Source organism: Mus pahari, chromosome 2 (assembly GCF_900095145.1).
Source record: "Mus pahari chromosome 2, PAHARI_EIJ_v1.1, whole genome shotgun sequence".
NCBI lineage: Eukaryota > Metazoa > Chordata > Mammalia > Rodentia > Muridae > Mus > Mus pahari.
This window is the reverse complement of record NC_034591.1, coordinates 19,500,149-19,515,814: the sequence shown is the minus strand read 5'-3', so window position 1 is coordinate 19,515,814 and position 15,666 is coordinate 19,500,149. Positions and strand designations below refer to the sequence as shown.

Sequence of the window (15,666 nt, the reverse complement as noted above, 5' to 3'; positions counted from 1 at the left end):
TCAGGAGGTGTGTCATGGAGTTTTTATCATTTCCAGTTAGGACTCCCCTAGTCATGCCTAGCTGGGCTTGTGGGTCAGATGTAAGCTTTCAGCGCCATGCCTGCTTCCATGAGCCCCAAGAAATCTGCCTGCCTCTGCCTCCCAAGTGCTGGGATTAAAGGTGTGTGTCACCACCGCCCGGCTAAATACTTTCTTTTATAGGTTGGTTGTGGTGCCTCATCACAGCAATAGAAGAATAACCAAGACAGGGGCTGCATTGATGAACTGTTCAGTTGTTGCTTGAGTGATTATCACTGGTGTGTATTTCCCTGGTTTGTTTCTTGCCAATTACCACAGGATAAAAAGTAATTGAGTCATATGGAAATAGGTGGACTGTATGTGGCTGGGGACGTAGCTTAGCTGGTAGAGCGGTTGCCACTCATGCACAAGCCCCCAGCTCTGTCCCCAGCACCGCATGAGCATGCGTGGCAGCACACACCTGCAAGCCCAGCACCTGAGAGGTGGAAGCCGGAGGAGCAGAGGTTTGAGATTATCTTTAATACATATCCAGTCTGATCCTCAATCCATGAGACCCCATCCAAAGCAGCAATGAAGAAAGAAATTACAGGAGCTGGGGAGATACTTTAGTTAGTAAAGTATCAATCCATGAGATCCCATCCAAAGCAGCAATGAAGAAAGAAATTACAGAAGCTGGGGAGATACTTTAGTTAGTAAAGTATCAATCCATGAGATCCCATCCAAAGCAGCAATGAAGAAAGAAATTACAGAAGCTGGGGAGATACTTTAGTTAGTAAAGTATTTGGCACACAATCACAGAGACTTCAGTTTGGTCCCCAGAAGCCACGTTTTAAAAAAAAAAAAAAAAAAAGTATGTGCAGGCATGGTGGTTCATATCTTTAATGCCAGCGCTTGGGAGGCAGAGGCAGGCCAATCTCTATGAGTCCTTCTACCACTTTCCCTGTGCAATAGAGGCATGGTCCTTAGCTCTGGGCACAGGAAAGAAAGGATGGGTATTCAATGAGGGCCTGATTTGTTCACAAGTCAGAGGCAGAGAAGGCAGAAGTTAGAGGAAAAGAGAGAATGGAGCATACACATAAGGTTCAGGCAGAACTGTGCAAGCATAAGAGATGTCAGCAGTTGGAAGCCCTGTGTGCTCAAGCCATGCATGGGTGAGGATCCCTAAGAACATCAAGATAGACACTGAGGAGTCTGCAGTAACACAGAAGGCGTCTCCCATCATCTCAAGAAATGCTGAGAGAGCTGTCCAGGATCCCCTTTCAAGATCCCTAATACCGTAGAGATTGGAGAAAGCTGTGCTGTTGCTGGCCCTGGCCAGGGTGGGCCCTGGCCTTCTCGTCAGCCTGTTGCTTACTGTGACCTGAGTATGGTCCTCACTTGATTTTGTTCAGTGTTTGCGTTCTATATCCTGGGAAGGAGGGGGTGTTGCTGGGTGGTCTCAGTAAACAAGGTGCATCTAGCATCTGAGGAATGACATCTAAAGTTGTCCTCAGACTTTCACAGGGTTTATACACAGGAACATGAGCACCTACATGCATTTACACAGCCACATATGTGCAGGCATGCACGCAAGCTAAACCAAATCCAAAACCTTGGAAGAGAATAAAATGCCAGTGGGATGCAGTCTGTTTTTTAAGCTCTGAGTTTTTTTTAATATCTAGCTTTGTCAATGACCATGTGCCCTGATTTGCTTTCTGTTGCTGTGATAAATACCATGACCAAAAACAACTTGGGGAGAAAGGATATCTTTGGCTTACACTTCCACATCACAGTCCATTATCAAGGGAAACAGACAGGAACTCATTCATGTAAGTCAGGAACCTGGGAGCAGGAGCTGAAGCAGAGGCCATGGAGGAATGCTGCTTTCTGAAACTGAGGCAGAGGCCATGGAGGAGTGCTGCTTTCTGGCTTGCTCATCGTGGCTTGCTCGGTTTGCTTTCTTATACAACTCAGAACCACCTGACCAGGGAAGCACCCCCCCATAGTGGATGACCTCCCTGACATCAAATCACTAATCAAGAAAATGCCCTACAGACCAGTCTGATAGGGGCATTTTCTAAGTTGAGTTTTCTTTTCTAAGATTGCCCAAGCTTAGACAGAAAAAAAACCCATAATTCTATCTAAGCACGTTAGAAAAATTGTAAGAAGCACCGGTCATTACTTCACTGATCATCCTTTGCCCTGTGCCCCTCAGCATGCCTCCACACCCTCAGAGGTTAAGGTCAGTGGTAGTGGACAGGGTTTTGGGGAGAAGATGCGTTCCTGGAGTAGAGGCCACCTGGGAGAGGCAGGTAGTCATGAAAGCTAAAAAAGCCAGCCAGGCTGCTGCAGGGTTTCTCAGCTTGGCCTCTACTGGCATTTTGGGCTGTATGCTGCCACGTGGGCAGGCACACACAGCCTCTCTCAGCAGATGCCAGGAGAGCCTGCAAGCTATACCCCAGCGCCTGCAGCAAGCTGTACCCCAGCGCCTGCAGCAAGCTGTACCCCAGTGCCTGCAGCAAGCTGTACCCCAGCCTGCAGCAAGCTGTACCCCAGCNNCTGCAGCAAGCTGTACCCCAGCGCCTGCAGCAAGCTGTACCCCAGTGCCTGCAGCAAAAGCCTCCTCGCAGGTTTCACCAAACGTTACCCTGGGGGCAAGCACGTGCCTGACTGGGAGGAAACTGGAACTCCTGTTTGCCAAGGGCTTCCCCCCACATACCTGCTGGTCTGTGAACCCTTTTATTCCTTTTAATTGTGGGACCCACATGAGGTCTTTTCTTCCCTCGCCCCATACAGCAAGGCCCACAAGACATATACACTTTGATTTTCTATTCTGCTTTCTGCCTTCAATCTCTGTGTAATGTTGAATTGATCCCACCCACACTCAGTCACTATGTCCTGGTTCAGTCTAGAACATCAGAAAAGCTGGCTTCTCACTAATAGTGACATGTTACTCTGGAGAAAGTTATTTGAGCCCCCACACCTTGGTGTCTTCATCTGAGGAATGGGGTAGTAACTTTTCTTTCCTTATAGATTTGGTCTCAGCTTGGGGAATAATGCTGAGATCAGAGTGGCCACAGTACTGTTACTGTGTGTCAGGGTTGTTACTTACATCATGGTATTTAGCTACTCTGTGCTTTATTCTTGGAAACATCTTCATGCTTCTTGTCTCTGTTCCAAATACTAATGTTTGGCAGCAAATGGAAATGATTGTGGAAGATACTGCAGGAAACCCTTCTCACCCTAAAGACTTGGAACCTTGAACCTTCAGATATCTGCACATTTCCCACTCTGTTCTTCCTCCCCTTGCCCCTCCCCCCAGGACTCTGACCTCACTTCCTGTCACAGTGTGGCCTCCACCCTCTTCTCAGCTCCCTCTTCCATCTTAAGGATAAAAGCAGAGGGTGTCAGGGCGGTGGGGCTCAGTTAGAGGTCACTCCTTTGAGGCTCTGGGTCAGCGGTCGGTTCCTGGGAGGTGTCTGTGGCCATGCTGACAACTGAATTGGAAAACAAAGCACAGACAGCACCCGAAACAGTGAAGCAGGAGGCTAAGGTGTCCACAGATAGGGGTGAGCAGCCGCCCTCTGACTGTCACTTTGTTCAGGATGAGGCTGGGATAATTCACACCCGTGGTGATGCCTGTCTGGGAAGGGAAACTGGATGGCAGTGTGTGCCTCCTGGCACTTCACCCTCCTGTGGTCTGTGTCTGAGGAGACCTGAAGGAGCTCACAGAGGGGAGACAAGTTGTGGCCTTAGATCATCCCTTATTTCCCCATCTTGGTTGAGATCAACTATCTAACAGTCACTGTGTGCCTGTTCCCAAGATAGGACAGCCCTCCTTCTAGACTAAGCAAGAGTTTCAGGACGGGATCTAGAACTGTCCTGGTGGCACTTGGGACAGGACAGCCAGGACCCGAACAGACTTCCTGGAGCCACTGCCTCACTTATGGCTGGCCGCTCCTGGCCTGAGACCAATGGTTCCTGATGGTGCTGCCCAGTGGGTAGTTATTAGTTGTATTTCCTATTTTCTCATTGCTGTGACAAAAGCAAGTTAAAGGAAGAAAGGCTTACTGGGTTCACAGTTTAAGGGGACACAGTCCATCATGACATTAAGAGTGAGAAGGATGGTGTCTTAGTCAGGGTTTCTATTCCTGCACAAACATCATGACCAAGAAGCAAGTTGGGGAGGAAAGGGTTTATTCCGCTTACATTTCCATACTGCTGTTAATCACCAAAGGATGCAGGACTGGAACTCAAGCGGGTCAGGGAGCAGGAGCTGATGCATAAGCCATGGAGGGATGTTCTTTACTGGCTTGCTTCCCCTGGCTTGCTCAGTCCACTCTCTTATAGAACCCAAGACTACCAGCCCAGAGATGGCACCACCCACAAGGGAACCTCCCCCTTGATCACTAATTGAGAAAATGCCTTATAGCTGGATCTCATGGAGGCATTTCCCCAACTGAAACTCCTTTCTCTGTGGTAACTCCAGCTGTGTCAAGTTGACACAAAGCTATCCAGTACAGATGGTCATGTGTCATCCTGGGTCAGGATTAGAGAGCGATGAAGGCTTGGCTCCCTCTCTCCTCCTTATGCAGCCTCAGCTCCCAGCCCATGGACTGCTGCTGCCCACATGCAGGGTGGGTACTCCCTCCTCAGTTAACCTGATGTAGCTAATCCCTGAAGACATTCTAGACCCTGTCCACTGGCAGTTATCCATCACGGTAGTGAATTAATCAGAGGGCATTATCTCCAGCACAAGCCGCTGAGCCTGGTTCTGAGTCTTGCTCATGGACTGTCCTGCATTTACACTTGAGTAAAGCTCACTAGGAAGCCTTTATTCCCTTAGCCCTCATTCTGGAGTCTGCTGTTCTGATCATCTCTTCATGCCTCTGCTTGACAAACACAGTACAGTGACTATCCTCTTCATTTTCATATTATTGAGACCAAAAACATGAAGCAGTATACACATTTTTGCACTTTCTAAATTAAAGATCTGAGGAAGTGGGTTTGGGGAAAAATATTAATAATTTATGATACAGTGAGGGCCACTGGAACTTGGATTTGTCTAGTTGGCTATATTCAGAATTTTTAGAATATATAGTGTGCTGGTGAGATAGCTTGGTAGGGAAGAGGGCTTGCTGTCCAAACATGAGGGCCTGAGTTCAAACCCCAGCACCCACACACAGGCCAGGCGTGGCTGTACATGCTTGTGACCTCGGACTGGGAGGTGGAGACAAGCAGATCTAGCCTAGCTGTATTGGTGAGCTTGGGTTCAGTAAGATACCTCATGTCAAGGCAGTCAGGCAGATAAGCAGAGCCATAGAGAAAATGCTCCACATCCTCCACCAGTGAACATATGCACACATCACGCACACATACGTGCAAATGATAATCGGATAGATAGATAGATAGATAGATAGATAGATAGATAGATAGATAGGGTAAACATTTTAAATTGTTTCTGCAATCTCAATTCCATGTTTCTTACCAGAATTAGAAAATAGCTTCAGTATAAAGTATACTTACAACGTATTAAGCTTTAGAACACTGATGTGTTTAAAAAAAAAAAAATCACAGGGCTATTTCCATATGGTCATTATTTCAGTGATGCCTGCCCTCAACTCACTCTCTCTCTCTCTCTCTCTCTCTCTCTCTCTCTCTCTCTCTCTCTCTCTCTCTCTCTCTCTCTCTCTCTCTCTCTCTCTCTCTCTCTCTCTCTCTTTCTCTCTCCTGATAACCTAATGTTGTAAAGGCATATACTGAGAAGAAAGTGTGTTTACTTCTCTTATGTCTAGCTTCCCATCAGTCCTTGTGGCAGGTCCACCCATGCCACAGTGCTGTGTGGAGGTCAGGACAAGGTGCAGGAGCCCAGGTTTCCCTTTGGGGTGCTGGAAGCTTTTGCTTGTGTTTGACAGAATGGGCAGAGGACCCAGATCTCCACTTGCCCCTGTCACATGTGATCAATGCGTGATCAAGATGTAAAAATGAGCGAGCCACGCTTGCCACCATGTCCAGTCCCCAGTCTTAGGAAGACCCAGGCAGGCCTGTAAAGACAGTGGACCCGTGAGGGCCCCGGGGCAACCGCTCGTAAAGCACTAATGGACATGTCAGAACAGCAGCAATTTAGTCCATTGCAAGATATTGCGGGAGGAAGTGCTCTTTGAACTGATCTTTGAAGGTATGTTAGTGTCCTGAGGCCTCTGTAACCAGTCTCCAGTGAACAACAGAAATGTATTCTCCCACAGTTTTGAAGGCCACACGTCTGATGTAAGTTATCAGCAGCCCTAGACACTGGAGGAGGATTTTTCCCAGGTGCATCTCTCTCTGTCGGGCTCTTTGTCTGTCTGTGCCCCTCCTTCTTTTTCTGTCCCACCACCCTCTCTCTACTTCCGCTGATTGCTGACAGTCCTCGGTGTTCAGCACTGCCTCCATGTTCCTCTCTGGATCTCTTCCTACCCTTCTCTCTTTTTCGAGGACATGCCATTGAGTCCAGGATCGTCTGTGACAAGCTCCTTGTCTTGTGTCAGGGTCTGACATCTGAAACTCCCTGACTACAAAACATTCGAATTCAGATGTTAAATTTAAGTGGCCATTCTGGGAGCAGGGTGTCACTGTTCAGCCCACTACTGAAAGGATCCAGTAGACCACAAACAAGAGTACCCAGTGTGTGCAAAGACACAGTGGGACTCCTTGAGAACACCTTCCCAAAGTCAACTTCCTGAAGTCCGTGTTTCCTTCGAGGATATTCTAGTGTGATTCCAATGCATTTATGGGGGTCAGGGGTAGGGGCTGTCACAGGCAGACAGATAGGTTCCAGCTAGACTCCTGAAACTTGAATTAAATTGAGTCCACTCTGGCTGCGTGGGGCTACATGGGGCAGGGCATCACGTCACGGAATCCATGTTGCCATGTCATCAAGCCCAGTTTTGGAAAAAGAAGTCTCATCTGCATGTAATCCCATTTAGTGTCTACCATAGTTTGTATTTAAGCTTAGACATTACATCTTGCAGACTTGTTAACCTGCCGCTGGTCTGCGTTCTGGCAGCTCCCTTGGACGGCAGTACTGGGGTAACACACAGTTCAGAGAGTAGGGAACCTCTCTCTACTCGGGGGACCAGGTCCTCAAGGATATTGAGATATTTAGATATTGAGAGAAATACAGGCATCTACTGCATGCACAGTTGTTACGAAAAGCCTGTTTTGTGTGTTTGGCTCTGGTGGGGATGCTGGTATTCAAATGCATATGAAGCAAACACTGCACTCCTGATTTATACTCTAACCCAAGAGACTTGATTTTAGTCTTGTATTTTGCTGTTGCTAGTGTCTGTCTTGATTTCATTCATCTGAGTTCTGATTTACTTTAGCAAGCAAGTGATAACTTGGGTATTGGGTAAACTAAACTGATGCTGCCTGCAGGACAGCTTATGAAGACCCCAGCGCTGTCAGTAATGGCAGAATTAGATCAGCACCTCCCTGGCTTCTATTCTAGCACTTTCAGAGTTGCTGTTCTTCCTGGGAAGGACCCAGTTTCTCTAGTAGAGAAATCTTTCAAGAAAAGATAGCAGCAGCCAGGTGTGGTGGCGCACGCCTTTAATCCCAGCACTCGGGAGGCAGAGGCAGGCGGATTTCTGAGTTCGAGGCCGACCTGGTCTACAAAGTGAGTTCCAGGACAGCCAGGGCTACACAGAGAAACCCTGTCTCGAAACAACCCCCCCCCCCCCCAAAAAAAAAAAAAAAGAAAAGAAAAGGAAAGATAGCAGCACACTGACTTCAGTTTCACCCACTTATCCAGGCACCGAGCCTCGTAAGCGACACTCTGCCCTCGGCAGGGTACTTGATAGTGTGAGGACTGCAGTCACAGTCTGTATTATTCCCTGTCTGTAAAGTGTCATAGTCTCTGCCCCTGGCTCTCTGGGTGCTGTCCCTGTTCTCCTGTTTCACCATCTCTGCCCACAGGCATTTGGTAACTATGCTTCAGGGCAGAAAAACTACAGGTAACCCCCAGGAATAGCCCCTGACCCCAGAGGGCAGAGATGCCCCCCACCCCCGGCTGGAAGACAGTTCTGTACCCAAGAGCTCACACCCTTACTCTTTTGCCACCAGTTACATCAAACTGTAACCTGCTCATGCCTTATTTTGTTCTCTTGTCTCACTCACCACTTGGTCTTGAGTCAGCTTTGGGAAGAACCTGCACTAAGCCATATGCAGTGGGTGTTTGTGAGCTGAACTAATTAGTTATATGAGTAAGAGTCTGATCATTCAAAGAAACTGCCCAGGAAGGAAACTAGCGTTTAGAATGAAAGTAGAGTTAGAGTCAGTGTTGACAAGATAGAAAGTGTGAGTTGATAAGAAAAATAGACCTAGTGCCTTCAGAGGAAGGCATTGAGACTTCCTGCCTGTCCATAGGCAGGTCTCTCATATGCAGATAGTCTGCGGGGAGGGGCTGGGGGTCCTTCTCCATATGCAGGCCTCTCCCATACCTGCCATCCTAATATGCCAGCCAGGACTTGTTAGCAGGAATGGCTACCCTCTCCCATCATGTCATTGGCCATGGGTCCTCTGAGGTGACAGCAGTTTATTGTAACCCATTGCCTTTTCTTTTTAGCAGAAGACTCAGAAAGTGGTGTTTATATGCGATTCATGAGGTCACACAAGTGTTATGACATCGTTCCAACAAGTTCAAAGCTTGTTGTCTTCGACACTACGTTGCAAGTGAGTATACGTAGCTTCCAATAGCTTGTTGTGGGTTGCTGTGTGCATGGTAATTCAGTCCAGCAATGGCAGCAGGCCTTTCCTGAGCTCTTCTGTGAATCCGGCCTAGGCTGAGGTTTTGTCTACATCCCCATGGTAACCTCATAAGGAACTCACTATTGCTGAGTGAATTCTACGACACAAACACTGGATTCTAGTTTAACACGAATCAAGGCTAAGTCCACAGACTCCTCATCCTAGGTAGTACTGTAAGGTGTGGGACTTGAACCCAGGTGTGTCTGCTTGGGTCGGAGGCTAAGCCCAAGTGTACTAAACTGCCCTGCCCCCTCACTGGGCCTGAGTGTCTCTCCTGGTTAGTCAGTAAATATATGGTTAACATTAGAAAAAATGTTGAGGTGAATAATTTCTTGAAAAAGAACTTTATTGGGTTTTTTTTTTCCAACCAGGAAATTTGAACCTGATCATTTTGCTATTAAAATTGTATTTATTGGAGCTTTTTTCTTTTTATCAATGTGACTTATAATTGCCTATGAAAGTTCTAAATTACATGTTCAGTGTAACAATCAAGTTATAGCCAGTATATAAGATCTCTATACACAACTGTGAATGCACACAGGCGTGCCACATCACCAGATAAGATTGCCTTCACCTGTGTTCCAATAAGTATAGATACTAAGCCAGGAACTTGCAGGCAAATGGCTTATGAAGGGTGTATTCCGAGAGTTGGTGGGGACCCCAGAGGCCAGCAAGGGTGTGATTTCAGCAGTAGCCGGGGGGGGGGGGGTTGGGGGGGCAGCCTCACCTTAAGCCTCAGTGGAACCCTGGGCACCTAGAAAAATTCATCCCAGCCTCATGCATTGTGTGTGCAGAGCTGACCTGGCAGAGGCCTCCCGGGCTCCTCCACCTCAACCCTGCTGCCTCCCTCCCACCATGGCCTCTGTTCCAAGTGTTACACTTGAGAGGAAACACCAGGCCCTTGGAGCCCTTCTCTCTGCCTTTTGTCCCTGCACAAGAGACCAACAGGAAGACAGAAGTGGGTTTTGCTTTTGCTTAATCGCATTTCCAACTTTTTTTTTTTTTTTTNGAGACAGGGTTTCTCTGTGTAGCCCTGGCTGTCCTGGAACTCACTCTGTAGACCAGGATGGGCTCGAACTCAGAAATCCACCTGCTTCTGCCTCCTGAGTGCTGGGATGTTTATGGAAATACAGTTTATTCTTTAAATGGGCTTTAAGACCTGTGAGCTAGCAGATTCTCACTGAACCAGGGAGCCTTCAGGTGATCCTCAGAGTGCCGTTAGGGAACCCTCGGGGTCCTATTAAGCCCCTAACCTCTGATCCTTTGACATAGGACAGAAAGCATATACATGGTTACTGAAGGGAAAGTGGATCTTAGAAAGTCTTTCTAAATGTCTCTACAGCAGTTGCTACCAATTTCAGTAAATAACCAGACATTCTCAAAATAAAGTGCACCCTTCCTTGCGCCCCAGTCCTCTTCTCCCCTGCTCCCTAGTCCTCCTCAGAAGCAGCCACTCTTGACCCTTCACTTTTCAGCAAACAGCCACAAGTACCAATCCACTGTTTGTCTAGATCTTAGTGTGCCCTGGGGTTGACTATCTTTGGAATTAAGAATTCAGCCAAGCTGAGTAACTTGTGAAGAATGCAGTGTTTTCGGATGCCCAAGGTCAACCATGTCCTGTCACCTGTACAGTTAACGAAAGCCATGTGCACATCCCATCTCAGAATCATGGATCCCGTGGGTCTGAGCTGATTTCTGCACAAGCAGACAGGGCATGCTGGCATTAGGTAGAGTGGAGGGAAAGATATGCTCGAAGATTTGAAGACTAACTGCCTCGGTGCTCCTGGGCACACCCCTGAGAGCTAGGAGAGCAGCAGGCAGGGACCAAAAAGGTAGAACAGCTTTAAGGCCTGCTCCTCCCATAGAATCTCACATCCTGAAGTCAGCAAGTCCCCAGAGAGCTCCCTCAGGACCAGGGGAGACAGCCACAGCTGGGTCTGCAGCTCTGTGTTGAGTGGTTCAAGCTCAAGCTGACTTGCCACCACTGCCTGTTACCAGAACCCTGCCCTGACTAGAGGAATGGAGTGGCATTTTATGGTTAGAACCCATGTCCAGGTCCTCAGGTCCCTCTTGGCAAGTCCCTTGGGGAGGGCACCAAGCACAGAATGCAGTATGTGAAAGTGGCACAGCCACAGCCCAGTGCTCCAGGTGAACCAGCCAACACTGGAAACAGCTAGAGGACAGGATCCTCATAGTTGATGGCTCAAGTCAGGCTTTGGCCACAACTGTTCTTGTTAAATGGCTCAAATAAAACAAGAAGGTTGGATCTGTTTCATTCCTGGGACACTAGTCAGTTGGCTGCCATCAGAGAATCCTGTGGGGGTGGACCATTCTCATCCCCACTGCTTTCTGGTTGCCCTTGTTGGGTACCTGCACCTGCCTTGGCTTGTCTCCTGCCTTGGCTGTCTGCTGCCCAGGAATATGGTTCCCATGATAACCAGCAAGGCTGTTCCAGGTGCTGTGTGCTTGGCCCGTGGAGCAGAGTGGCATGGCTGCCCCAGCTAAGGCACATGTGTTCTTCTGCAGCTCAAAGAGGGTGTGCCCTCAGGACTGAACATGCAGCTGCCTTTGAGGAATCAGCCAGAGTTTCTGTCTTCATGGTCCTGCGCAGGGAGTGAGAGCATCACAGCCTCCACATGCCCTGAGCTTAGTCAGGCGGCCACTGGGCAGCTGGAGCTTCTAGCTGCACAGTAATTGAGCAATTTCTGGGAAGTCCACCTCTAGCTATGTGTTCTGAAGACTGGGTGTTAAATTCCCTTTCGGCCTGTTCCACTGGTTCTTTCTAGGGTTCTGCAGGCGAGAGAGTAAGATGTTACAGTTCATTCTGTATGTAAGCTGTATATGAAACCTGTCCCCAGCAAGAAGGTGGCAAGGCCAGCTGGAGTTGTCTTAAGAGTGTTATGTTCACCCAAGAAAGCTTGTCACAGGGTTCTAAGCCAGGCATGAGAGGCTGAGAGTAAGGCCAAGACTCCGGAATGTGGTGGCCAAAGCTATACCCCAGCACTTAAAGACAGGCAGGGGCACTGCTGCAAGGCCAGGTCAGCCTGGTCTGCATAGCGAGTTCTTGGCCACCCAGGGTTACATAGCAAGACTATCTCCAAAAAACAGTTAAAATAGATATACATACATGTCATCAAGAATAAACTAGAAGGCTGTAATGAGAAGAGAGCTGTTTTGTTATTTTAATCTGAGATGGGAATTAAGATGCACAAGGAAGATTGGGTGTTCAGTTAGTCTCCAGGCAGGAAGGAAAAGAAGAACTGGTTCCTCACCCATGAGCGACTGGAGAAACTGGAGCCCTTGTGCTGTCCTGCGTCTGTCATTGCCAAGGACGGTGATCAGCAGCTTGGAAGGGAGAAATAAGCAATGATTAGAAGATCAGTTAGAGAGTTTATTGTTTCTCTGAACAAAATTGAGTCTGATTTCTCAGATGAATCGCATCCTGATACAGTAAGAGATGGAAGACTGTGGTGTGGAGGAGCTGTGGAGAACAGATCTGATATCCAAGAAAGGAAAAGGAGGGCAGACCTGCAGCAACATAAACGCAGCCTCTAGTGCATTCACAACACACCCATGCACACACACATACAGGAATCCCACTCCCCAAAATAACCCGGCAGGGACACCCTGTAGTACAAATAGCAGGACGGATTTGTGGTTCTTAACACAAGCTTAAGCACTTAGTCGGGGTCACTCTTGCCGCAGTGAGACATCGTGACCAGAGGCGCCTTTGGGGGAAGTGGCTGGTTGATTGATTACACTTACAGTTCCATAGTCACCATTCTTCATTGAAAGAAGTAGAGGCAGGAACTCCCATAAGCAGGAACCTGGAGGCAGGAGTTGGGGCAGAAGCCATGGTACATCCTGGTGAGGACAGGTGAGAGAAGAGGCCTGGTCACCCATGGGGGTGGGAGGCAAAGACAACAAGGTGAAGGGGAGAGCCAGGAGGGGTGAACTACCCAGAATCCTAAGACCCAGAAGAGGCTGAAGCAGAGGGATCACAAGTTCCACACCAGCCTAGGCTGCCCAGGGAGACCCCATTTCAATAGAGACCTCACTTCCTTTCACATAGGCACCTGAGGGCCGTTCTCAGGTCCACAGGACAGCAGCAGCTCTGAATGATGTTTCAGTGTTCATTTGCATATCTTGAATTATCTTGAATTACCAATGATTGCAGAGTGTTTTCCCTGCTTTCGGTTGCTGTTTAGAGGATTGCTCTCAGCCCTGAGCTTTTTTGGCTCTTAGTAAACTCTTACGGTATCCCTAAGGGTGTGTGTTACAGTTGAACAAAGTGCCGTGTGTACGTGGTCACAGCCCCAGAGCTCATATTTGCCTACGTGCTGTAAAGTGCCACTGTAACTGCCTTTCTCATCTTGTGGGAGATGGGAAAGCGTTATTTGTTATGATTTTTAATATAATGATCAATTATTGCAAATAATTCATTATAACTATATTTCATATGAATTATACACATGGGAAAATTGGCTATTTATTTTGTATAATTTCAATTCTAGAAAATTTGTATATACAAGAATATTTAGTTACAGCTAAAAAAAAAATTAAGTTAATTACCTTTCAGTTTCAAAAAACGTAACCCCACTCCCTGTACCAGGCGTGGTCAGCCTGCGGCCCAAACGTAATCCCCACTCCCTGTACTAGGCGTGGTCAGCCTGCAGCCCAAACGTAACCCCACTCCCTGTACCAGGCGTGGTCAGCCTGCAGCCCAAACATAATCCCCACTCCCTGTACCAGGCGTGGTCAGCCTGCAGCCCAAACGTAATCCCCACTCCCTGTACCAGGCGTGGAACCCGCAGCCCAAACGTAATCCCCACTCCCTGTACCAGGCGTGGAACCCGCAGCNCCCCACTCCCTGTACCAGGCGTGGAACCCGCAGCCCATGGCCTCATGCGGCTCAGAGTACGCCACTTTGCGCATGGCTGAACACGAAATCATAAACTTACCCCAAGGCTTTTAAGGACTGTGGAGATGTCTCCGAGCTGAAACCATCTGCCACAAGTGTGAGACCCTGAGTTCAAATCCTCAGGACCCTTGTAAACAGCTGACCTTGGTTGCGTGTGTCTGTAGTCTGTTGCTCCTATAGTGAGGTGGGAGGTGCAGCCTAGTATGCACAGCATTCAGCAACAAAGAAGACCCACCCTGTCCCAAACCAAGGTGGAAGACAAGGACCAACACCTGAAGTTGCCATGTGACCTCCACTCATGCATACCTATACACACACACACACACACACACACACACACACGTACATGCAAAAGAAAAATATGAGTTTGAGGTTTTTGTGATTCTTTTTTTTTTTTCTTTTTTGTAATTTGATCGCACTTCTCTAGACGGGCTTTCTAAAGATGACAGTGTCATGTTACAATGTCAAAGGTTAGACACATCTAAATACCTTTAAGTAGGCTATACAAAAACATTTTGCTAATACTTATTATTTGTAGTCTACTGTACTGGCTAGTTTTGTGTGTCAACTTGACACAAGCTGGAGTTATCACAGAGAAAGGAGTCTCCCTTGAGGAAATGCCTCCATGAGATCCAGTTGTAAGGCATTTTCTCAATTAGTGATCAAGGGTGGGAGGGGGTGGGAGGGCCCAGCTCATGGTGGGTGGAGCCATCCCTGGGCTGATAGTCCTGGGTTCTATAAGAAAGCTGGTCCTAGGCATCAGCTCCCGCTTCCAAGTTCTTGCCCTGTGTGAGTTCCAGTCCTGACTTCCTTTGGTGGTGATCAGCAGTGTGGAAGTGTAAGCTGAATAGACCTCCTGCAGGAATACAAACCGTGACTAAGACACCTACCAAACTTACCCCACTTATCATCAGTAATTACTGGTAACAGTCTGTTGAAACCTTAGTTGAGAGTATTTTCCTTCTAAAATATGGACTTTAAAAGGATATTTTGTTTCTGGTTTCTCTCCAGGTCAAAAAGGCCTTCTTTGCCTTGGTAGCCAACGGAGTCCGAGCAGCACCACTGTGGGAAAGTAAAAAGCAGAGCTTTGTAGGTTAGTAGCTCGGCTGGGGAGGCTGTGTGGGAAGGGTCCTTCCTTCCCGGCAGAGCAGGGGGCTCCAGGGATCCATCCCTGCAGGTTCAGCCTGATAGACACTCTCTGAGGTGAAGAACTTTCTGGCTTTTGCATACTGGACCAGACCAGACCACTAGTGTTTTTAAGACAAGGTTGTGAGCTTGTTGCGGTCTTTTTTGCTTTTCAAGTGGGTTGGGGATGGGGGGGAGTGTCGCATTTTTAATTTAGCAGTTTCTGAGCATACCAAAGAAGTTTCTGTGTCTATCAGCTCAAAGAACAAAATCCCCACAGATGTGGTCAAATGAGTTCAAGGCACTTGCTCTGGGCTATGTGCTGGCTCTGCCCATCACCTAGTAAATGACAGTAAGCATCAGACAGACTGTGAATGTAATCAATGTCTGCTAAATCATTAAGCTGTTGGAAATGCAGGGTGAACCCTGGACATGGTGGTGAGTGCCTGAAATCCCAGCACTTGGGATGCAGAGACAGGAGGATTGGACATTCCAGCCTAGGTTATAGAAAGACCTTGTCTGTAATAGCCAAGAACTAGGGGTGTTGCTCAGTGGTGTGGGGCTTACTTAGGATGTGCGGGGCGCTGGTTCTGACCCTGGCACTGAAAGGGGAAAAGATGTGTGCCTTCCGACTATGTAGACCCTGTCACATGTGGCCAGCATCAGTGGCCAAACGGTGCCGTAGCTCTGCTCTCAGAAGTTAACTACTTAAGACTGTTCTCCCGCTAGACTATAATGTTCTTACAGAAAACATCCTTTCTTTTTTTTCTTTTATTTTCTTTTTTTTTTTTTTTTTTTTTTTCACCCTCACAATTCTACTTTGCAGCACACAGTAA

General features: G+C 47.8%; 1 protein-coding gene across 6 annotated transcripts in view; it reads left to right on the top strand.

Moving 5' to 3' along the window:
* The window catches only part of Prkag2 (protein kinase AMP-activated non-catalytic subunit gamma 2), a 233,965-nt gene that overhangs the window by 201,251 nt on the left and 17,048 nt on the right, over positions 1-15,666 (top strand). For 5 of the 6 annotated variants that reach the window (XM_021189582.2, XM_029535341.1, XM_029535342.1 and 2 more), the window contains 2 exons: positions 8,603-8,709; positions 14,717-14,798. In XM_021189582.2, coding sequence (XP_021045241.1) covers positions 8,603-8,709; positions 14,717-14,798 — 189 coding nt within the window. The remainder of the gene's footprint in view (positions 1-8,602; positions 8,710-14,716; positions 14,799-15,666) is intronic. The other variant, XM_021189566.1, reaches the window with a different exon arrangement.